This window comes from Nesoenas mayeri, assembly GCF_963082525.1.
Source record: "Nesoenas mayeri genome assembly, chromosome: 11".
NCBI classification, from domain to species: Eukaryota; Metazoa; Chordata; class Aves; order Columbiformes; family Columbidae; genus Nesoenas; species Nesoenas mayeri.
The window spans coordinates 13,316,551-13,340,119 of NC_137563.1; the positions used below are offsets into that span (position 1 = coordinate 13,316,551).

At 48.9% G+C, this 23,569-nt stretch overlaps 1 protein-coding gene across 1 annotated transcript in view; it reads left to right on the forward strand.

Annotated features, from left to right (window-relative positions):
* Positions 1-3,841: 3,841 nt before the first annotated feature.
* The window catches only part of PPIP5K1 (diphosphoinositol pentakisphosphate kinase 1), a gene marked incomplete at both ends in the record, with an annotated part of 39,624 nt that continues 19,896 nt past the window's right edge, over positions 3,842-23,569 (forward strand). Inside the window, 24 exons of the mRNA XM_080351229.1 lie at positions 3,842-3,988; positions 5,543-5,738; positions 5,826-5,916; positions 6,260-6,345; positions 6,552-6,706; positions 7,682-7,783; positions 8,040-8,201; positions 8,366-8,487; positions 8,924-9,025; positions 10,221-10,307; positions 10,737-10,812; positions 11,325-11,434; positions 12,416-12,501; positions 12,898-13,026; positions 14,864-14,985; positions 15,663-15,845; positions 16,700-16,841; positions 17,472-17,695; positions 18,625-18,752; positions 19,225-19,339; positions 19,937-20,044; positions 21,307-21,423; positions 21,646-21,810; positions 22,902-22,992. Of these exons, the coding sequence (XP_080207355.1) occupies positions 3,842-3,988; positions 5,543-5,738; positions 5,826-5,916; positions 6,260-6,345; positions 6,552-6,706; positions 7,682-7,783; positions 8,040-8,201; positions 8,366-8,487; positions 8,924-9,025; positions 10,221-10,307; positions 10,737-10,812; positions 11,325-11,434; positions 12,416-12,501; positions 12,898-13,026; positions 14,864-14,985; positions 15,663-15,845; positions 16,700-16,841; positions 17,472-17,695; positions 18,625-18,752; positions 19,225-19,339; positions 19,937-20,044; positions 21,307-21,423; positions 21,646-21,810; positions 22,902-22,992 (3,046 nt within the window). The remainder of the gene's footprint in view (positions 3,989-5,542; positions 5,739-5,825; positions 5,917-6,259; positions 6,346-6,551; positions 6,707-7,681; positions 7,784-8,039; positions 8,202-8,365; positions 8,488-8,923; positions 9,026-10,220; positions 10,308-10,736; positions 10,813-11,324; positions 11,435-12,415; positions 12,502-12,897; positions 13,027-14,863; positions 14,986-15,662; positions 15,846-16,699; positions 16,842-17,471; positions 17,696-18,624; positions 18,753-19,224; positions 19,340-19,936; positions 20,045-21,306; positions 21,424-21,645; positions 21,811-22,901; positions 22,993-23,569) is intronic.

Sequence of the window (23,569 nt, forward strand, 5' to 3'; positions counted from 1 at the left end):
TGACTTCAGCTTCCTGGTTGTGAACACAAACCTCTAAACAGACCGTGGAGAGCTTTCCTTGACGCACCGAGTCCAGTGGCTTTTAATTATTAACTCTGCAGTAGGTGTTCTTTTTCTTTAGAAGCAATTAAGTGTTTATGATAAGAGTACAGCTTTCACCTTTTGTATGTAAGTACATAATTAACCTTAACACAAAGAGCCCTTATGACAGGGGGGATGACTCTTTGGGTAAAGTTACCTCATTGATCAAGGCCTAAACTTTCAGGGTTGGGGTTTTTTAATTTGTTTTTAGTGCCCATAGCAGTTTCAGGTAGTTCAGCAAGACATTGCCAGCATTAGTGTTTTAAAATACCATGTGTATTCTTAAAGATTGCAGTCCTACATATCCTTGGCCCGGCTTCCACCAGGTGCACAGACTCAGGTGACTCGTCCCCTCAGCATCTGTGTACCGTGTGCCCGGTAGCCTGTGACCTGTGCCCTGCTCTCTGTGCCCTGCGCCCCGTGCCTTGTGCTCCCTGCCCGACGCTCCTGGGCGCTCAGACCTGCCTCACGCCCAGAGCTGCCTCCTCTGCCTGTGCTGCTGCCTCGTTTGGTTCCTGCAGCCCCTGTCCTTCAGCCCTCCACCGCAGGGACCACACTTTCAAATCATGTTTAAAAAACAAAATGAAACAAAAAAACAACACCCAAGGCCTCTCTTTTAGTGGTTAGTGCTGCACTGAGTGCAAAGTTGACACAAGACCTGATCGTACCTTCTTAAATTTTTGGTACCTCAGAAGTAGTGCACAAAGAATATGTCTTTTTACTTGGTGAACATTCTTATCTGAGCAGCACCAGCATGATGTGCTGGGAAACCGGAAAACAACTCGTTATCTCATTTGTTATCACTAATACAGGGCAGTCTGGGGAGCTGAATTAGTCGCAGGACACTTAGAGGCAAGGTCTGCATCCCAGTTCCAGGTTGTGTGTCAGCAGGTTCTGGTTGCCCTTAGGTGATCGCGGTAACCTTTGGTATGATGGTGTGGCAGCTCACAGCTGTAAGAAGGAGCAGGAATGCCTTTGGCTGTAGCAGCTGGCGTGTGTGTCTGCCTGGACCTGCGATAGGACCAGCAAGCCTGAACAGTTGTACTCGAAGCCAGAACCATCTTGACCTGTTCTCTGTGTGTGCCAGAGCTGTGTTAATGCTTTTGTCTCTCTTGGACAATACAGCCAGCAGCATTAACTCAACACTTCATTTTCTTGCTGTGGTTAGTGAAAGGTGAGACTTGTAGCACTCAGCAGGTGAGGACTGTTCTGCAGGTGTGAGCTCTGGGAACAGTTGGCTTGGGAAGCAGTGAGGATGATGCAGAACATCATGTACTGTTGGCGCCTCTTGTAGCTCCAGGTTTGAAGAGCAGAAGTGCCGGAGGGTGCTGTGTGGGCTGGGTGCTGTACAGGAACCTTGCTGGTACTGTTTCTGGTACATAAACTCTTTGATAGCCCAGCACTAGAGCCAGTTCAGGCGTGGTGGGAAAACCTTGTTTTTATTAGCCTCTGACAGCAGAACAGAGCTCTGCTTGCCTGTTGCCCTTTAGGAGCAATGATCTATCTGAATTTTAGATGCCTTAGTTATGCCTGTAGCTAAAAGTTCTGTTTAATCAAGAGTCTGTAGTCTTTCTTGGTATAAATCTAGTCAAATATAGGATCTACTTTAAAGACAAACTTAGTTATACCCCCTTCCTTTCTCCACACCAGAAACAACACGCGATCACGAGGCTTCCCCTGCTAACACCAAGGAGATGCCTGATGCAAAAGACGCTGTCAGCTTCAGGGGGCTCTGGGTTTTCACCTGTTTGGAGTATGGCGTGTTGTGGCCTCTAGAAACAGCTACAGAGCCAGGCAGGGTCTTTTTTTCTGGAGTAGGAGCAGGAACACAGAGAACTCGGTGCTTTCTTAGTTCTTAGGGCAAAGGTTTTCCTGCTGCTTGGTCTGTTTTTTCCAGGAGGGAGGGGAGAGACAGGGATTGGAGAAAACAGCTCTCCTCCTCTTCTTGCATGGTTTACTTCATTAAATCATCTGCTATTGAGCTGCATGTGTACTTGCTGAAGTCTTGTCCTGTGCTACTGTGCTGAGGCAGCAGAGCACAGGAATGAAAATGGTTCCTGAGTACGTCAGGAATCCTGCTCCCGTCTTTGGGTGGAAGTAGGGCTGTGTGGAGCACACAGTCAATGCCTGCGTAGCCTGGTCTGCCGGCGGGGTTGAGCACTGGCGGTGAGTTCAGCGTTAGCTCTGGGTGATGGACACGTGGGTGTGCGGGGTGTGCACTGGGCTGGGGCACCGTCGCTGCGGTCAGTGTGGAGTCAGGCTTGCTGTGTCAGCTTGCTGGTTTCTGTCGGGTTGCTGCCGGCTCCTCCGGTAGATCCAGCGTGATAACCGAAGGGTTTGCTGTGGAACCAGCGCCTGGGAGTGCAGCTGAGGGACCTTGTCCAGTGCGCGCGTCTGCTGTAGCTGCTCTGAGCACTGACCTGTTATATCTCCTGTCCTCTCCAGCCATGCTCACAGCCCCTCTGCCTGGAGTCCAAGGGGATCTTGCAGGCAGCTGGATTGCTCTGTGTGTTTGTTTCTTTTGCCCATTCCCACCCTGCTCAAATGGATTCAGGCAGCCTCCCTGCATTGTTCCTGCTAGGGGTTCTCGCCATGAAACTGTGCTGACAGCAGATCAATGGCATTTGGGTGTGTGTCCTCTGCTCTGTGGAGAAGAGGTACCAGAGGACCATTTGTTGCAGCACAGGCTTCTGCAGCATGCTGGTCCCAAGGGAAAGCGTGCTCCTGCAAGGGGAAACCCAGTCTGAGCAATGCTGGAAATCATGTGAGAGCAGGAGGAACAGCACCAGAGAGTGTCTTATCCATTTTTAAGAAGTGCTTAATAACACAAGGTGTTCACAACATCCTCTTGTCAAGGTTGCACACACTTACATGGGAGGAATGCTTTTCACCACTTTATAGTTGGGGAAAACACGGTAAAGGGCAACCGCGTGACATGAATGTCTGTGCAGCTTTGGTCAGAGGTGAACAGCTGTGTCCTTGGAGTGTGCAGGTCACCGTACTGCAAATTCAAACTCCGTCACTGTGCAGCAGACAGCGCTGCTATTGCACGTGGCGGTGCTCCTTTCCTGGTGTTATAAAGCACAGCTTGTATCCCGATAATGGGCTCCTATGCTCACGGAGTGAATCAGAGCCAGTTTGCAAACCCAGAAGCCCTGACTTGCTGCTGACGCTTCCTCTGTGTCCCCTTCTGTGCCAGAGTTGTCACTTCCTTTTCCTTCCTCCCTACAAATTCATGCACCTCTCAAACTGCTCTCTCTGTTACTTTAGGTCTTCTTGAGCTGAAAGGATGAAAATTGGCAGTTGGAAAGTCACCATCACTGCCTTAAGTCTCAGCCTACCTTCTGGTGTCCCAGTCAATGCCTTTGGGTGCACAAGCCTGCAAGAGCGTCCACAGTTCCCTCTCGTGATTTAGACAGCGTCTTGGAGCATGCATCACTGTAAGGTTTATACGTTGCCAGCACTGGCAGTGACACTGTCCCTTTCCCAGTCAGTGCGGAGGGGTTAATGGCCCAATGGAGCTGCCATCTAAAGTGGTCCTGAATGCAGATCCCCTCCCAGCCCCAGAGTCTGTCCCTGCTCCCTCCTTTGGTGCTGGGCAGCTGGTCCCTGGGCTTGCTCGTAGCTGATCAGTCCCTGCCCTCCCCACCGTCACTGCTTCCCACAGCGCAGCTGGCCCAGGCTCACTCTGCGCCTGACCTTCTCTGTCCCTTTTGCACACTGTGATTCCAGAGCGGGATGGTCGGCCACCGGAGCTGCAATGTCGTCCCTGACGACCTCCAGTGAGGGAGAGAACTCCACTCCCAGGTTTGTTGTCGGTTCCAGGGATGATGAGACAGACTTTCTGGGATCAAACATGAAGACAGACGAAACCGATTTCTTTGAAGATGACGAAGAGGAGGAGTCGGTAAGGAGGTTCCGGTGTGCTGGGTTGGAGCATCTATGCAGAATTCCTGGGTCTCAGCCAGGGCGTGCGTGGTCGCTGCCACGGGCTGTGGGACACCAAGGGAAGTGGCAGCAGGCTGTGTGGCAAAGCGGCAGTGCCATTTCTGACAGGATGTATTGCATTGCCATGCTGCCGTACTTGCTGCCTCATGCTGCGGTAAATCCTGGCTTTTTAACTCACAGGTCTTTTTCAGGTACAATAGTGGATTTCTTTGACCTAGCAACTTAACCCTGACACTCCTGTAAACCATTTTTTGTTTGAGGAAAACTCTAGGAATTGTGAAAAGGGCAAAGGTGTGTCTGCAGAAAGGAAGGACTTACTGTTTTCTGTAACCTCCAGGAACAGGACGCAGAAAGGAGAATGATCTCCACCTCCTGACTGCTTTTGGCCCCTGTTCAGTGTTATATGAAATGTTACATCTGCTGTTCTGCACATGGGACTCTGCTGCAGGGATATTGCTGGCTGTGCCGGTTGCCGGGACTGTATGCACCTGGTGCCAGCGCAGTGGTTGTTTCCGTTGCCTCTGTACCCTGGCTCTCCATCACACGGGGGTTGTTGACCTCAGAGCCTGCACAAGCTCCCGTCAAACCCACCCAGTGTGGTGACCTTGCTGCTCAGCGAGGAGCGATTTATCAGGTGTGGGGAAGGATTTGGAAACCCTTTCACTTCTCAGATGTTGTTTGTGCTGTGGAATCTTGGCTTTGCAAGCCAGTGCAGTAAGTTCTAAAGTCTCAGCTTACAGTTGAAGGCACAGCTGTTTGTCCTGGTAACCCACAGTCCTGCATGTGGTGCTTCAGATGGTCTCACTATGTTTAGTCTTGCTCAGGCCAGAATTAGTCTATTGGGAAGACGTCCAGTCTGGGGTTTCTAGATGGTGACTGAAAGTGCACCACAGGCCTTAGCATGTTCTTCTGCTGTGGTTATCAATGCTTTTTGAATGCAAACCTTGTGTCTTGACTTACTCAACTCCATTCCACTGGATCTTGTGATACCTCTGTCAGATATGTGGAAGAGCACTTGGTACTGTTTCTCTTCTACTCATAGCTACTTGTGATTGTAATCTCCCCTTCATTTTCTCTCAGATAAGACAAACAGACTGAGCTCCTGGACATTTTTGCTATAAAGCATTTGTGGCTCTTCTCTGAGCTTGCCTAAGTTCACCAACTCTCTGGGTGAGTTACGGGCCAGAGAACATGATGTGGGATCTCAGTCCCTGCTGCTTGTTCAGGTGCTAGATATTTATTTCTGACCTTTGCATTAGTGCCCAGTAGTAGGAAGAGGTACATGCTACCTAGCAAAGAAGCGGTTGTTTTGGGCTGCTCCTTAGTGGTGACCTTCAGTGGACTCTGGTGGAAGCTGGAACCATGTGTGGGTTTGAGTTAGCAAGAGCTGTGAGTGCGTAAGGTTGGAAGAAAATCCTGTGTTTGTTCTGCATTGCTGCATTTCTACACTGTTATACTTTAAATTCAGTAAAGTAGTTGACTCTGCACTAAACTGATCTCTCTCTTCTCTCAGCCACCTGAACGGCAGATTGTGGTTGGAATCTGTGCCATGACCAAAAAGTCCAAGTCAAAGCCCATGACACAGATTCTGGAGCGTCTGTGCAAGTTTGAGTACATCACAGTGGTGATTATGGGGGAAGATGTTATTCTGAATGAACCAGTGGAGAACTGGCCTGCTTGTGACTGCCTCATATCGTTCCACTCCAAAGGTAAAACATCTGTGTGGGCCTTAGCCCACCTGAGATCTGGACAAGGAGCTGCCACTCATTCTTCCCCCGCTTGCCCCTGTATTTCAGGATTTCCCCTGGATAAAGCGGTTGCTTATGCCAAGCTGTGCAAGCCCTTTCTGATTAATGACCTTGATATGCAGTATTATATCCAGGACAGGTAGGTGTCTGTGACCCAGTGAAGCACCTTCCCCCTTCCTTTCTCAGATTCCTCAGCATGCTGTGCAAACTTCTTCCTGGCCACAAGCAAATGAGCGAGATGGTGAGGAAGGGGACCAGTGGCTTTTAGGGGTTGTTTCTCCAAAATATGGAGGGGAATAGGTTTGGGGGTAAATCTGTTGTGACTTGGCATGTTTTGTTTTCTGGTGCAAATGGCTGTCTTGAGGCTCTTCTGTTTTCATTTGACCTTGTTCTTCATCAGCGGGAGTGAAGCCTTTCCCTTGGCATGTACTGAGGACCTTCTAGACTCTGCTGTCAATTCCCAGTGTTTCTGTCCTCTGCAGGCGTGAAGTATATCGGATCCTCCAAGAAGAGGGGATAGACTTGCCCCGCTACGCTGTGCTCAATCGAGACCCTGACAGACCAGAAGGTCAGTGTGCAGGCTCTGCTGAAAGCCATTCTCGCCTACTGTCCTATGTAAAATACTCTGCCAGGAACAGGTACTCATAATCATCTTGAAGAGGCCTGATTCACAAGTCTGGTGGGTTTTTTTGCAGAATAAGCTGAAGGGCTCCAGCTCTGCCCTAGGGCTGTCCCACCCTCTCTTAACATGCTGCTGCTGTGCTTTGTCTTCAGAGTGCAACTTGGTGGAAGGAGAGGACCACGTGGAGGTAAACGGAGCTATTTTCCCAAAGCCATTTGTAGAGAAGCCGGTCAGTGCTGAAGACCATAATGTGTATATTTACTACCCGACGTCGGCAGGCGGGGGCAGCCAGCGGCTCTTTCGGAAGGTGAGGAGGTGGACTCCACGTTGGTGTTAGAACCAACACCAGACCCATGTGGCTTCAGGAGTGAGTGTTGGGACAGGTGAAAGAAAAAGGAAGGTTTTGTGTTGGGGAAATATAGACCTTCTTAAAACTTTTAGTTCAATCCCGTCTCCAAGGGAATTGCAGAAGGTCATATTTTAGTGGTAGTGCTGACTTTGCCTTCCCTATGACCTGTGTCCTGTCAAGCAGTCATAGAGAACCGTGTCCCTTATTGAAGTGCTTGCTGTTTTTTCCAGACCACTTCATCAGTTTATCAAGATGATTTTTTTAAAAACTTACGTTCTTGTCCTCTAACATCATTGTTGGCCTTTCTCCGCTTAATGTAGCTTGCAAATGTCATAAATACAGTATTTATTCCTACATTCCACAGGGAATCTGCCCTTACTTCCCCCACTTTTCCAGCAAACAGTTAATAGCTGTGATATATCTTTTTTTTCCGCTCAGTTATGCATCTGCCATTAATAATCTCAAAACGATTGTTTCCTTAGCTAGCATACAGCCATGCCACTTGGGTTGTATCTGAAGCCTTACTAAAAATGAAAACAACATCATCCTCTGTCCGTAAAATCAGTCAGCTGTCCCAGAAAGAAGTTAAATTGGTCTGATGATCATCGTTTATTTTCATTTGCTTATTAACTAGGCTTCTTACTTTATAGGTCTTTATCCACTGCTTTTTATTCTGTATCCTTGTCATGTTTGGAGTCAACCTAATGGTTTCTAGTGACTTTTCTCGTCTTTAAAGCCTGGAAAGAACACACCTACTCTTTGCATTTTGAAGTCTCTTCTGTCCTCCATGAATAAGTGTGCTGTAATAGCTGGGGGTTCTGAGATGCATTCCATTAATTCTCTACAGATGGGATGAAACTTGTGCATTTTGTTTGTCCATCTCGGAAAAGGATCCCCGTGCTCGTCCCTGAGGTGTTCGTTCTGTGCTTGCAGATTGGCAGCCGGAGTAGCGTGTACTCCCCGGAGAGCAGTGTGAGGAAGACGGGCTCGTACATCTATGAGGAGTTCATGCCTACGGATGGCACTGATGTGAAGGTAAGGAGAAGCCTGGGAGAGCTGCACATTGGGCGGTCCTGCTTAGTCCCGCTGAGATTCTGGAAGGTTGTTTTAAGCTGTGAGGCGCTGGCTGTGCAGCTGGATCCCAGAGCGGGGGCGGGTGTTCTGCACGTCATCACAGGAGGAATGCGCGAGACCATTGATGTTCTTCTCTCTGTGTCTGCAGTAGAAATACCTTCTGGAAGCTGCAGTTAGTCTGAGTGGTTGTGTCAGGTGTACCTGTTTCTCCTCCCAGGTGTACACTGTTGGGCCAGACTATGCCCACGCAGAGGCTCGCAAATCCCCTGCTTTGGATGGGAAGGTTGAACGGGACAGTGAAGGGAAAGAAATCCGTTACCCTGTCATGCTGACCGCCATGGAGAAACTAGTTGCCCGGAAAGTCTGTGTAGCCTTTAAGGTCTGTATTTTCTCTTTATGCAAGCAGGACATTCCTTGAATGTCTGATTGGAACATGGGTCAGTGTTAAAGCTGGAGCTGCGTCCCCCCGGTGTGACTCTGGTGTGGCGGTGCACTGCTGCTCGCAGCGGCTCTGAGTCCTGTGTCCTCTGCTTCCTCATGCAGCAAACAGTGTGTGGGTTCGACCTCCTGCGAGCAAACGGCCACTCTTTTGTTTGTGATGTGAATGGCTTCAGTTTTGTGAAGAACTCTATGAAGTATTACGATGACTGTGCCAAAATCCTCGGGTGTGTGAAATTCGAGTTTTGTCAGACAGTAAGGTAACTTGTAGCAAAGTAAAACGAATGTGGAGTCCTGTTCGGTATGTTGGAGAAGGCTGCAGGTGGTTCACATGGGGACATTTGTTCAGCAGGTGAAAGCTCGGCTCTGGGAGGAATGGGTTAATGATATTTAGCCCTTGGGGCTCCTGTCTGCACTGGCATTAGCTGTCTTTGTTTACTGCTGCATGTATCTTACAGGACTTCTCATTGCATGCTAAACCCAGCTGCGGTATTGGTGATGAGAGGGACACTGGTGTCCCTTTGGGGTGCCCTGACTAGCTCAGGGTGAGAGAGATATCTCTGTGGGGAAGATGAGGAGAAATTCTGTGGCTCCTCTTCAGTACTTCCAGCTGGACCACTGAGGAGGTGGAGAACCAAGGCAATGGAATTTCTTTTCTTCCAGAAATATAATCATGCGGGAATTGGCTCCTCAGTTTCATATTCCCTGGTCCATCCCAACGGAGGCAGAAGACATTCCCATTGTCCCCACAACTTCAGGCACCATGTGAGTACCTGCCGTCTTCTCAAACGAATGCCGATGATGGCTTCATAAGGGACAAAGTGCAAACCCTGTTCAAGGGACAGACATTGCCCAGCAGCATGGTGTTCTCCAGCTGCTGTGCTGGTTGCAACCCTGAAATGCCTGTGGAAAGGCTTAGCCATGCACATGAAAGGGTGATAGTTGGTAAATTAGTTGTAGGTTTGATGAATGTAGACAAGCAGTCATTGAAGGAATTATAGAAACTGCTCACATGGTTCAAATTGATCAGCACAGGAAACAGATGAGGGCATCGCTGTAGCTGTCTCACTGTTCAGGAGGCTGCTACTCAGAGAAAGTGCACGTTGAGCTGCCAGTGAAATGGTGTAGAACAGTTAGCTAAGTATTCACATTACCTGGACACTTGGCAGACCCTCATCTGATGCTGTTGGCCACCATGTAAGGCTAAAAGACCAAAGGTCGCCACACTTGTATGCTGTGCTACAGGAAAGGTAGATTGGGAGTATGTTCATTCTTCTTTTCCTGTGTGAGCATTTGGAAAAGCTGGCAATCACAAACACTGCACAGCTCATGGGTCTGCTGGCTTCAGTGACACATTGTGACAGTGAGATGGATGGAATCCATCCGGGTTCCCCTGGGATCCTGTAAGAAACAGCTGGATGTTGTAGCATCTGTAAAAGCCCTTCTGCAATGAGCCAGCCTGAGTGCTGGTTCCTGCCAGTGCCTGATTGCTGGGGGATCCTCCTGCATACAGCTGCTCTGGGCTGCCTGGACAGAACCCCAGCTGTATAACCGTTCTTCTGAACAAAGTTGTTTTCTCCTAGGTCTTTCTAAGTGGTCCTATGAGTGTTACACCAGTTGGGCATGAAAACAAGCTTGGCACAACTCAAAATGCTGTTTCTGTAGATTCTGTAACATCCATCCTGGTCTTTTCTGCTGCAGATGTCGTTCTGCCTGTCATGTTATGGTATTGGGGTACTTTTCCCTGATAGGAAACCAGAAGACCTGGTAGTGTCTGCAGTACTGTGGCTGCTTTTACAGCCTGGGCACTTGTGCCTGCTTTAGTCTGGGAGAAGTTCTGCCACTGATGAGGGAAGCAGCTCTCAGAGAGTGGAACTGAAAGATCAATGGGAAACTACTTTCTGGTGGCAATTCTGGATCATAGGGGCACATTTGTCAGGTGTACCTTGTATTTCCGCAGGATGGAGCTTCGTTGTGTTATTGCAGTCATCCGGCACGGAGATCGCACCCCAAAGCAGAAGATGAAGATGGAAGTGAAGCATCCCCGGTAAGAGGCGAGGCGAGAAGCTGCTGCGGGTGAGGAGGGCCCGTTCTCTGAATCAGGAGGAGGAGCAGAAGGGCTGCATGCATGGGAGGCCATGCTCTGTTCAAGGAAATGCTTTGTGCCCAGTCGAGGGAACCACCTTTCCCTGTAAGGATCCTGATGCCTTCCATGTGAAGGCTGGAAGAAAGAGGGAAGGTCTGCTAGGGGCTGCAAAGGGAAGTGCCCACTGAATGAGAACCTAGTGGCTGCTTCATTCTCACACCTGTGGCTGGAAATACTTGGGGTTTTTCAAAATTTCTGAAGGGCAGGAAGGAGCCAGTGGGCTGGCTAGTTCTCCCTGAAAAACAGGGTGTGAACATGTATGTGGGGGTGAGAGTCCTTTCAGCACTGAAACTGCCAAAAATGGATTGGCGTTCTTTGTTGCCTGTTCAGGTTCTTTGAACTGTTTGAGAAATACGATGGCTACAAGACAGGGAAGTTGAAGCTGAAAAAACCAGAGCAGCTACAGGTGAGGGGTGTCCTCTGGTGTTGCTGTGTGTGATACGCAGGTAATACGGATCTCACATGACACAATGGTTTGGGAGGGTGTAAACCCTCAAAAGGGAAACAGTCTGTTGTGCAAATGCTCCCTTCTCATTGCCCAGCCTGTACGTGCTCGGCTGGGTGACAGTACGGGAGCGGAATGGAAACAGTTGCTGGGTGATGCTGGGCTGTGGGCTGGGGTGACCTGCTGCCCTGCCCGCCTGCTGGGGTTGGCTCTGGGGACAGATGGGTCCGGGCTGGGGATGGCACGGTCAGAGGCACGTGGTCGCTTCCAGACAGGGCTGCAGCGCTGAGTGGGGTTGGAGCAAACTGTGGAGGGACAGTTTGTCTTGCCTGAGCTGCATCTCATGAAATGATGTGTTTCTGGCGAGTGTCCAAGCAGAGCTGGTGCTGAGTGAAGCCGTCTGGAGGCCTCACAGCAGCGCAGTGCTGGGTCTGAGCGGTCTGCGGGTGTGTGAGGCCTGTGCTCCCCAACAGGAGGTGCTGGACATTGCGCGGCAGCTTGTGGTGGAGCTGGGAACCCACAGCGACTGCGAGATTGAGGAGAGGAAATCCAAACTGGAGCAGCTGAAGAGCGTCTTGGAGATGTAAGGGCTCATATTTTAGGGCAGTGTGGGTTTGTCTCGGCGGTGGGTCAGCATGTAACATAGAACAAAGCTGTGCCACTGGTGTCCTGACCAGCTGGTGCCCACATGTCGGTCTCCTCTGTCTGCTGTCAGCAGCTCTACACCAAAGCTGCCATGCTCTTCACATTGTCTCCTTGGCACCCAAACCACTGCTGATTCTTGTTCCAAGAGTGGCTGGGTTTTGCCTAAACAACTTGACACAAAATTGAGCTTCCTTTGCTGCAGGTCAGGAACCAGAGTCCTGTAGAGACCATACTGATATGAAGCATTTTGATACATTTGGAATGAATCTTGTTTTAAATAAGGTTGTCCTGGTGCCAAAAGTTTAACAAAAGGGAGCTTGGAAAACATGAAAAGATGTTTATGTCCTCTTAAGTTTTGTGCAGCCAAAATAAAAAACATGGTGATGTTGACATCTTAGAAACAAAGGAAGGATTTCTCTCAGAACTGCAGCTCTCTGTGGCTGTGACACATACACAGACAGTGTTTGTGCTCATGCCATGTCTGTGGAGCACAGAAGATGAATTTTTGCTGTGATCTCTTCCCCTGCTCATTAGAGATATCCTTATCCTCAGAGTGGCTGGCATGTGGTTTGGGGTTTTTTTCCTATGATCTCATTAATTCACTTGTTAAAGATGTAGATAGGAATTAAGTAAGGCTGATTAAAGCCCCGGCGGGGTATGAGAGCAGACAGTGCTGTCAGCTGAAGAAGAGGGAAGTAAATGGATCTTTGAATTTCATTTGGGGAAGTTTGGCTTTTTTTGAGGGTGTGTGCCAGGTCACAGGTAGGTGACAAAAACGTTTGTGTTCCTTTGCAATTGGTGTTGCTGTAGGAAGTCTCTTGCCTGTGCTGTATTTTTGCTGTGTGCTGCCTGGGGACCTTGACGCAAAGGGTGGTGGAGTTGATTTGTTTAAATGTTTTTCCCCCTCTCCTTGTGACAGGTATGGACATTTTTCTGGCATTAACCGTAAGGTTCAACTGACCTATCTGCCTCATGGACATCCAAAAACTGCAAGTGAAGATGAAGGTAAAGAAACCTGGTGTTGCTGTCATGGTCTCCAAGCCTGGTGTTCAAGAGCCGTCCTGCCTGTCCAGGCTCTGGAGGTGCAAGCAGAATTAGTGCCCCTTGTCTTGTCTTTGCTCACGTCATGTGAAGGGTCAGAGTGATGCATGATGTCGTGCACCAGTGCACCCCAGGTGGTGCCACAGGGCTTATGCTTCCAGTTCAATGAACTCAGCCTGTACCTTCAAAAAGTAGTGACTTAATTTTGTACCTGCTGGTTTGCTTCCTGGGGACTTTGGGTCAGGCTTGTGTCAAGAGTGCTCTGCAAGTTGCTGGTGACCACCTCTTCCTCCTCCCCTGATCTGCCCCTGCCAGCTCAGCTCTGAGGTCTGAGGTACTGAGCACCTGTTTGTCTCCTAGATGCTCGCCGGGAGCCTTCCCCGTCCCTTCTGCTGGTGCTCAAGTGGGGTGGAGAGCTGACGCCCACAGGAAGGGTCCAGGCAGAGGAGCTGGGCCGAGCCTTTCGCTGCATGTACCCTGGTGGCCAAGGTGAGCTGTGTCCCCATATCCCCGGCACCCAAGGTGAGCTGTGTCCCTGTGTCCCCAGTAGCCAAGGTGAGCTGTGTCCATGTCCCTATGTCCCAGACCTGTCCCAAAGCTGTGTCGGGCTGCCCAGACCTGGTGCCGAATTGCCGGCGCTCGGGGTGCTCAGACATGGGGCTCTGTGCCGCCTGTGTGACTCGGGTCATCACTGCTTTTGTTCTTTTGAGCTGACCTGGTAATGACAAATAATTCAAGTGGGTTTTGCAGCCAAACATCTCCAAGCTGGACAGAGAGGTCTGCTGTGGTAGTTAAACTTTAGTACAGCCTGGAGCACAATAGCATTCTTTCGACTAATGTGCCAGTATTCAAAAAAGAGAAGCCATTCTAATAAGATAGATTCTGATGCAGCAAATATGATTCTAAACTGATGTGTGATTAACAAGGAATTTAGGTCAGTTGTAGGGAACAGAGGAAATCTGTCTTGGAACACAAACAATTCTGCCTCGAGACAGGAGAACAGGAAGGTAACTTCTCCATATTTCCACCTTAATTCTCTGACTGTGAAAAGCATTTAGTGCACATACAGAACAACAAGAGCCCAAAGGGGAAAAAAAATAAGTCTGAGATTGCCTTTTCCACCCAAATAAAGAGTCAGAAGTAATACACTGCTACTGTATTGATCTGATGAGACTGGTATTGGATACTGCGTATCTTTGATGACTTGTGTGTTTAATTAGTTCAATTTAATTAAATTTCAAATTAATTGAGCTACTTTAAATTGAATTGGAGGAGATTTCCTTCTGGAATACAGAATGGTTCCCCTTGGTGCGGGAGGATGGGATCAAGGTGTAGATTGCAGCGTAATGAGCAGAGAGGTGTCAGCAGAGTGGGCTCAGGACGCGGTGCCAGTGCGGGGCTGTGTCCCGGGGCACCGGCTGCTCTGCGCACCGTGCCCGGGAGCTGGAGCGGAGCTCGGCCTGAGCACATACTCAGTGACTGCAGCCCTGGTTGTGGCTTTGAGACTCCTGCTTCTCATGGCCCTTCAAGGAGAGGGGACATCTGATCTCATGGTGAGATGCCAAGTTCCTGGGTGGCAGCTTTGTCCAGATCTACAGCTGACTTCTGGCTGGTGTCTGTCTAGCAGGGGATTTCTCTGAGTTGTGAGCTCAGAACTGGGAGCAGTTTTCCCATCTCCACATGCAATGTGACTGGGTACTGTGCACAATCATCATGGGATTCCAGGCAGCCGCACATGAGTCACTCCTGCGCTGTCTGTGGAGGGTCACACTCAAGAGCTGCACGAGTTGGTTTCTCCCGTTACTGATCTGACTGCTGTGGTTGACTCAGCCGCCATAAATAAACCAGCGTTTTGTGCCACAGACAACTGTAGGATGTGCTTAGGAGCCAGTGTCCCCCTGCTGAGCAGCTCTGCCTGCAGCGCTGGGGGCAGCAGCACCTGCTCTCGTGCACAGAACAAGTAGAAGGAGGCAATGTTTTTTTTTGTACGTCTGTGTTCTGCACAGGGATGTTCAGGCTGTCAGGGTGATTGTGGACTGCTCAGAGAGGGTTGCTGCAGAATTTGGGCAGTGTCAGACTTGTCTGGTGAATCCTCACTTTTTCTTCAAAAGGAACTTTCCCAAATTACGCAAAACCTGAATCGGATTTCAAGTCTTCATGTGTGGCTAGAATGTCTGTTTTGGAGCAGCCCAAATGCTGGCTGTGAAAGTGATTAATTCTCTACATAAGTTTGTTACTACAAAAAAGTTTGTTGTCTAAAGCAGTGTATGCAGCTAGTACCTTTGCAGGTGTTAGATATTAATTCTGTGCTTGTTCTGTGTTCCAGGTGATTATGCTGGTTTCCCTGGATGTGGCTTGCTCCGGCTGCACAGCACATACCGCCATGATCTCAAGATCTACGCCTCAGATGAGGGACGAGTTCAGATGACTGCAGCAGCTTTTGCAAAGGTCTTTTGTGCATCTGTTAGTTCTGCTGCGTTAGTCTTAAAATATGCCAGTTCTAAAGGAAAACCTCTGGTGATGAGGAGGGAGCTGTCCTGAGATCTTCCCTCTCTCTGCTGGGGGATGGTGTCTGATGCTCACAGCAAGTGCATGAGGCGGTACTGGAAACGCAACGGAGCTGCACATGGGTGTTATTTATGGAGTATTGCTGGTGTTTGATGTTAGAACACATCAAACCTGTTGCTGAGTATTAATTGCCTACAAAACTAGTGGTTTTTGGATGACTGCCCAGCCAGAGGGGTTATTCCTCAGCTGCTGGACTTAAAAGGTGGATAAAGAGTCTTCGGTGCAGTGTGGGGTGGGAGCTGGGGAGAAGACACATTCGTCTGCAGCTAAAGCTTGAGCCAAAGTGAATCCTGTTATGACCTTGGCTGTTCTTCAGAGGCTCTGCTGTATCAATGTTTTCCAGCAAACTGAGTTGGCTGCAGCAGGCAGGGCTGGATTTCTGCTCTATAGCTCTAGAACTGTGCCAGAGTCACTGGTGACTGCAGATGCTCTTGCTGTAAAACTGCTCCTCAAGAACAGCTGAGATTTCACTCAGCCATGGCACAGGCCATGACACTACCAGAAGTGTTTGTTGCTTGGGTTGCACATAGCTGAAATCTTGTCCTGTGTTGCTTTAGGGTCTGCTGGCTCTGGAAGGAGAGCTGACCCCCATCCTGGTGCAGATGGTGAAAAGTGCAAATATGAATGGTCTCCTGGACAGTGACAGTGATTCCCTGAGCAGCTGTCAGCACCGAGTGAAGGCACGGCTGCATGAAATCATGCAGAAGGATGCTGAGTTCTGCGAGGAGGATTATGAAAAGGTAAAGCACCTGTGTGGCTTTACTACATAGTGCCAGCAGTTTGTCCTGAAGCCTGCTTGTATGTGAACAGTAGTTTGGTTAGTCTGAGACCAAATCTTGTCAAAATTGCAGGATATCTACAGCACTTAGGAAGGGAAAGGGCAGGTTAACAGCCCATGCCCTTCTCCAAGTGGAAGTCCTCAGTGTCCCTTTCAAGAATCACCAGGGTACCTTCCTCTCCTTTTAGAAGTCCCAGTGCATTTTACACTCATGGGTGTGCTGACAGAAGAGTTCTCATGGTTTACTTATTCTGCCCACAACAATCCCAGTTGCTGTGGACAGGGCATCAAGCCAGATTCTAAATCTGCTCTGTGCAGGTGTCAACAGATCTTTTGGGATACAAACTCTATCAGTGTCTAATAACTGCAGAGCAGACAGCATGTGCTATATCCAGCACAGCAACCAATAAAAGCACTAAACTGCTTCTCCAGCAAGTGCCAAACCCACTATTTTCTCAAACTCTGAGATCTGATTACCGAACTGAAATCCATTACCATTAAGGAACGTATTTATCACCTCAAAGAACTACTTAACACTTCTCTGAAGCCCTTCTACTCAAGCATAGGAGCAAAGTGAGCGGACACTGTAGGCAAGGGAGGTCAGATCTGATAGCAGCAGCTGTTTGCTCCCTCTGAGGCTGGTCCTGAGGAGGCTTTTAAAACATCCTTAACTACCCCAGGAACGGGCCAGCTTGTTAGGGTCAGCAGGGAGCACAACTCTTGTACCTAATCAAAAGCAGTACAGCTGGAAAAGGCAGACATTCTGTGTTCCCAGTTGTCGAGATCCTGACTGATCTGTGCTGGTTCTTCTCTCAGCTAGCACCCACAGGCAGCACGTCTCTGCTCAACTCCATGATGTTCATTCAGAACCCTGTAGAGGTCTGTAACCAGGTGTTCGCCCTTATTGAGAATCTCACTTCCCAGATCAAAAAACGTCTGGAAGACCCAAAATCTGCAGGTGAGCATCAGAACTGGGAAGGGTCTGGGGCAGATTAATCTATTGTTACATCTTCAGAGTTCACAAACACCACTACAGTTTATGTTTGTAACAAAGAAATTCTAAAGTGAAAGTCTGTATGTGCTATTGATGTAGAAGGCTCCTATTCCACTTTCAACTACTGTTAAAGAGATCTGTAATGCAAAGGAAATGATCTGTGCGCCTTTCGTTGAATGTGAACAGCAGCAGTATGGCCTGGGAGGTACACCTGATTTTTTCAAGCATTTTCTGGAGGGAAGCTCAAGGCTATGAACAGTGAGTTTTTCAGTCACAATTTGCTCATCTCTAAGAACTTTCCTAATACCAGAGCAGAGGTTTTAAAAAGGCATCTGTGGGATGTTTCACACAATTTGTGGCAAACATAAGCCAACAGGCAAGCAGTTTCACTTTTCTTAAGTATTTCAGAAGTAGCTTCTTGCAGCAGCTTAAAACTCCACCAACAGGTCCAGTGGCTTTTCCAGCCAAGGATTCTGGTGGGTGACATAATAACTAGGGCCCTTCTGTGCTGGGAGAAGTCGGTCGTAGCTGTCACTAATATCAAGGCAGAGTTGGTCAGGACGTGACTGTGGTTTGGTGTTCTCTGCTGTTCAGACCTGCAGCTGTACCACAGTGAAACTTTAGAACTGATGCTGCAACGCTGGAGCAAGCTGGAACGAGATTTCCGCATGAAGAATGGGCGTTACGACATCAGCAAGATCCCCGATATCTATGACTGCATCAAGTACGATGTGCAGCACAACTGTGCGCTGAAGCTGGAAGGCACAGCTGAACTCTTCAAACTCTCCAAAGCCCTGGCAGATGTGATCATACCCCAGGTATGGGCTGCCCTGCCTGCCTGGCCATGCCCATGCTGTCAGGTTCTGACCCTTGGTCTATTTTGGCTAGGTTCTCTTGCACATTAACTCTAAAGGCAGCATTCCACAGATATATCTGATCTGTCTCTTAGTGTTTATATAAGACCAAAACCATTTATGACTTAAGATGTGACAGGGCCGTCTTCCCGGATGGGGATTCTGACAGCATCAGGCTGATGAGCAGCTGCCGCAGCAGCTTTATGTGTTTGTTGTGGTGCTGTATAGCACAGCTCTGAGCTGCGTGTGTGCTGTAGCAGCATACAGATTGTACAGGGTAAGAGAGATTTCTGTGTTAAAGTGAAGGTTTTTATTCTTGTCAAACTAGAACTTCCTCAGTTTGCAAAGTTGGCTCAGTTCTCACAAAGTTTATACCCATGAACATGAGAGGGGAAGGGAAAGGAGGGCCATGTGCAACAGGTCTCTGTGTTCACCATCGCTTTGTGCCACTTCTGGCAGAAGAGCTTCATTTAGATGGGACAGGCTGCTGCCACCAAGATCCAAATGCAGTTGTGCCCATGTAGAGCAGCAGTGGTCTTCTAAACTTCTTCACAGTGTTCCTGATGAGATGGAGTTTGGCTGTTTCCAGCATAGCACTTCAAGCTTTATCTTTACAAAGAGCAGTTGTTGCATTAATGCTCATGCCAGGTCAGGATTTGAGTTTCTGTGTCATGAGAGGAGGTTCTCTGGTGGTACTTATGCCTGTCAGCTCTTGGAAGAATACTGACACTATTTTGTGGGGGGGAAAAAAAAAGGTGCTGAGTGACATTTCCCGTTCTGTCCTTGCTTAACTGTAGCAGCGCTTGCAGACAGGACTGACATCCAGCCTCCTTTCATGTGAGGATGTGGCAAAAAAACAGGGCTCAGGGGTATCTGTTGTTTTGTTCCTGCAGGAATATGGAATTAATAAGGAGGAGAAACTGGAGATTGCTATTGGCTTTTGTCTTCCTCTCATTAAAAAGATCCAGTTGGACCTACAGAGAACCCATGAAGATGAGTCGGTCAACAAACTACATCCCTTGTAAGGCTTTTGCTGCTGCTGGTGGGGAGGGCAGCTCTGCAGTGGTGTGTGGGGACCATGCCAGAGCTCACTGAGGTGAAGGGGCACTGGACAGCACTGAAGGGCGCAGCACGAGGGAGGCGTTTGGTGCTGCTGGATGCAGAAGGAAAATGGAGTGGCACGTTGAGACCGCGGGGCAGGAGCACAGTGCCATAGAAGCTTAAACCCCTTGTAGCTGTATGATGGTGCCTTCATCCCCATCTCTGTGAGGGGCAAGTGCTGATGTGATGAACCATCCCTGCCGCACCATGTCTGCCTTAGGATACCACAAATCCTGCTGCTGTGCCCAGTGCTCTCACTGTTCTGTTCCTGCTGCACTTTGACAGCTCCTGATGGGGGATTATCCTGTTCTGCTAAACCTGCAGAAGTGCTGTGGTGTGAGAGGCAGCAGTTGTTGGCAGGTGTGAGTAACAGCGGGCTGGTTTTGTTTCAGGTACTCCAGAGGAGTTCTGTCGCCAGGTCGCCACGTTCGGACACGACTCTACTTCACCAGTGAGAGCCACGTGCACTCTCTGCTCAGCATCTTCCGCTACGGGGGGCTCCTGGATGTAAGTGTCCCGCAGTGCTCGCGCTGTGAGCCTCCTGCTCTTTCAGTGCCCTTGCCCAGGGGGACAGGGTGTGTTTGCAGGTTCCCTCTCCCAGTAATGATGTGCACCCGTGGTCTGTGGCTGACTGCGCCGCTGCACGTTTGCATGCTGCAGCTGCCTGCCGCTCTGCCATGCAGACTTGTTCTTCCTCAGCCTGACCTTGCCTGCCTTGCTTGTGCAGAGATGTGTTTTCTCCATAGCTGTCCTGCTGCTCTCAGATGAGCAGACCGCTCACCCGTGTAGGAGGACAGCAGTGTGAGGCGATGGCATTTGGGAACCAGCTGTGGGTTGCGTGTTTCTGGGGTCAGCATGACCCAGAGCTCACAGCGCGATGTGCGGGTCCGCACGTGGGGTGTGTGGGAGCTGCTATGTCCCCCACAGCTGCTCCTCGCTGTGCACCCGCCCTCACTGCAGTGTCATCTCTCTCCATGCAAGTGAAGCAAAGTGGTATTGTCCTGATTATGTTGTTATCTTGTGGAGACAAACTCCCACAGCCCATGTCACTGCCACTTGTCTGCTGTTGCTTATTCCATGCGATTGTTTGTGTGTGTGTATCAGGAGAACAAAGACCAGCAGTGGAAGCGAGCCATGGACTATTTGAGTGCTATCTCAGAGCTGAACTACATGACCCAGATTGTTATCATGCTCTACGAGGACAACAACAAGGTGAGGGATGTAGCTGTAGGATAAACCCTTCCTGCCATGATGCAAGGCACAGTTCCCGGGAGATGAGTTCAGCTGGGAAGTTCGTAGTCTGAGCTCTCTCTGCTTGTGAATAAAGATGGATGGATCGGTAACACAATTGCTAGGTTTTATTTTTAGGTGGGAGTCTGTGACCCAGTCAGTGCTCACTACGTGTGAGCAGAACGCCACCCTGAGCAGTAATACCCAACTGAAGTAATCGATACTATCTATTTTAAAGTGTTTCCTAAAGCAAAATAATTTGCTGTTTCTTAATATTAATTACAAATTAACAGTAGGAAAAAATAAATAAAACCAAATTATATTTGGCAGTTTTTTCCAAATATTTCTAGAAAACATCCAGAAATTCCACATTCCTAAAAATTTTTATTTTAAAAATACACTGGTATAGTTAGGGAAGTATATACTAATATCTTCAGGAAGTAAAGAGAATAATTTGTAAAACAGCCAGAACACGGAAGCTGGTGGTGATGTCTGTGAGCAGGTTTGGCACCGACCTGCAGGTGCTGAGCCCCAGGTGCGGTGGTGCAGAGGGAGCAGCCCCTCTCTGCCACACGCGATCCTTGGAGTCCTGGATTCACAGAGCTGATGGGGGGATTTAATGGGACAAGTGAAACATTTCTTAGTGCCGTTTGTGAAAATCCCCAAAACTCTGAATAGAGATTTTAGGAGTGATCTAAATCTGTTAGTAAGTAGAGATGGGGAAACTTTTGGTTTTGTATCATTAGTGTCAGATACTGAAAAAACTCTGGCTTCCCTTAAAAATATATATAAATTAATATTAGAGACAATTACTTAAATCTTGGAACTCGGCTAAGGGTCCAGAAAGGAACCAGTCTGTCCCTGCCCCAGTGTGTGCTAGTTTTGCAACAGAAGGGGATCAGAAGGGGCTATGGTTTAGGTTTGTGTGTGTGTATATATATATATATATAAAATATATATATTATACTATAATACATATATACACGTATAGCCCGATTCGGTTTTGATCTTCTGGTGGGCGCTGTCACAAAATTACAAATTGAATGCCTCGGCTTTGTGCTAACAAGGGCCGTCCCTTTGGGTGAGACAAACCGAGCGCCATCACGTTGGTGGTTTCTTGTCGCTTCTGCTTCCCTTCCCAGCGGACACGCTCGGAATGCGCGGGGCAGCCAGTCCGACCGCGGCTCTGCTGACGGGGACTGAGTTTCCTTTGTTTCCTTGTTCCCTGTGCCTCACGTTCACAGGACCCATCTTCGGAAGAGCGTTTCCACGTGGAGCTGCACTTTAGCCCCGGCGTGAAGGGCTGCGAGGAGGATGGGAATGTGCCCACTGGGTTTGGGTTCCGTCCCGCCTCGGCAGAGGTGAGCGCGCTGTCCCCTCAGCTCCAGCAAACCCTCCTCTGACCCTCCTCATACCGCGGGCTAGTTGTGTCCCTGCCGAGCACTCGGGGTTTACTGGGTCTCTGGGGATGTGGGCACCTCCTGAGCCCCGCGGAGCCTGAGACCAGACCATGGCTGCAGCTGGTGCTGGGCAGCCCTTGCAATGGCCACGTGCCTGGAGGTGTCCCTGTCTCCTTCCTGCAGAACGAGGGCAAGAAAGCCGACCAGGGCAGCCTGGAGAACCTGTCCAAAGAGAAGGGCACCGATGAGCCAGATCGTGCACAACAAAGGTCTCCACAGCCTTCCGAGCCCGTCAGCATTCAGCGAAGGTCACCGCTGATCAGGAACCGCAAGACAGGGTCCATGGAGGTAACAACGTGTTGGGCACCCTTGGTTGTTCTGGTGGAGGTCTTTTGTGTGGTTTTGATTTCCTGGCGTTGCTTTTAACATGCTAGAGCTGGAGTTGATTCTGGGAAAGGCTCTGAAGAAGTTAAAGAGGGATTTTTTGGAAGGCAGACCTTGTTGAGGAAGGACAGGGGAACACAGGTCAGAGGAATTGATGAGGAAGAACAAGGGAGGAAATGCCTGCGAAATACAAGAATTATTTGGATTACATGCTCTGTAGAGGCATCAGTGTTACCAGCTCTGAGACTGCATGCAGCTTGTTCTCCTAGCAGTGGTGACATCTTTGCCACCCCTTTAGACTCCAGCTGTCGCCTCTTGCAGTTCAGCTCCATGCTTCCTGTTCTCGTCTCCCATCTCCTGCAGGCTGGAGGTCCCTGGTAACTGGTGGGTTTATTCCAGAGTGTTTGAACTGTCACACAGTTTAGAACTGTCCCAATCATTGCTCTGCTAAAGTAACAAAGATCAGTTTTAACATCCTTACTTCGCTCCTTCGGGGCCATTATGTGTCACACAGCTGGTGCCACAGCCAGCAGGTAGCTGACATCTTCCAAGTGCTGTAGAAATTGTCCCTTCTTTTGAGACTTTTAACAGGCATTTTTGCTATTTGCTTTCTGAACCAGTGACAGCAGAGTTAGGGCTTGAGGTGTTTGTTAGCTGGCTTCCATCTCGGTGTCTCTCATGATGTAATCATTGCATGCAGCGCTCAGAGGCTCTTTGTAACAGGCATGTATTGAGTTAAAGGGGATGGACTTTCCTGCTGCTAGAGAAGGAAGTTAATGTCCCAGTGATTCCAACAAGAGTCTTGGAGCTCAGTACACAAGTCCTTTCATACTTTTGAAATCTCCACTGTTCCACAGCCCAACACAAACTGGAAATTAAAATAGAGGGTGCACTGTCCCAGTCTCAGCGTATGAGCACCTTCATGCTTCTAGAAAACTGTGATTTTTAAGGAAGAGACATACTTTTCTTTATCTGCAGTTGATGTATTCTCTAAAGGCTTCTGAGACGAGGGGTAACTTAGACCATGGCACTGATCATACTGTCTGTCTTTGCAGGTGCTCTCTGAATCTTCTTCCAAATCAGGAGGTTATCGCCTCTTCAGCACTTATTCCAGGCAGTCTTCTGAGATGAAGCAGAGTGGCTTAGGTACTGTACCGACCTGGCACCAGCCTGCTCGCCTGTCCTGCTGTGTTTCTGTGGGTTCTGTCTGTCCACATGTACATCTGGCTCAAGTTCCTTGTATGTGTCCATGTGTATTATGTCATCTTTTAGTGTTACTGTGTAGACCACTGTAGAGACTATCTTACTGTATTTCCTTTTGGATGTGATCTTCTCCTTCAGCTTCTAGCAACCGAAGATGCACTTTTCATCCTTTATAGCGTGGGAGCAACAGAGCAAGCTGCGTACTTGCAGGTTGGCCTTCTGGTTCCATGTCGCTGTAATTTGTTATACTGTTTCTGAACTGAGTAGGAAGAGACGATTTTAGTGAGAACTAGCACACTTTCTGTTCCACAAAACAGAAGTTTACATGCAAAGCTGCTCTTCATGTAAGACTATTATATTTCTGCCTTTGCTTCTTAAAGGTCTCTTGTATGGAACAGACCTGTCATCTGCACTGGTGTCTGCCAGATCTCTAATTGAGCTGGAATCCCTGCTGGGCTATTCTTTGCATGGTAGTGGAAGAAAATATTTTGGGGACTTGGTGTTCTCTACCTGTCCTTGA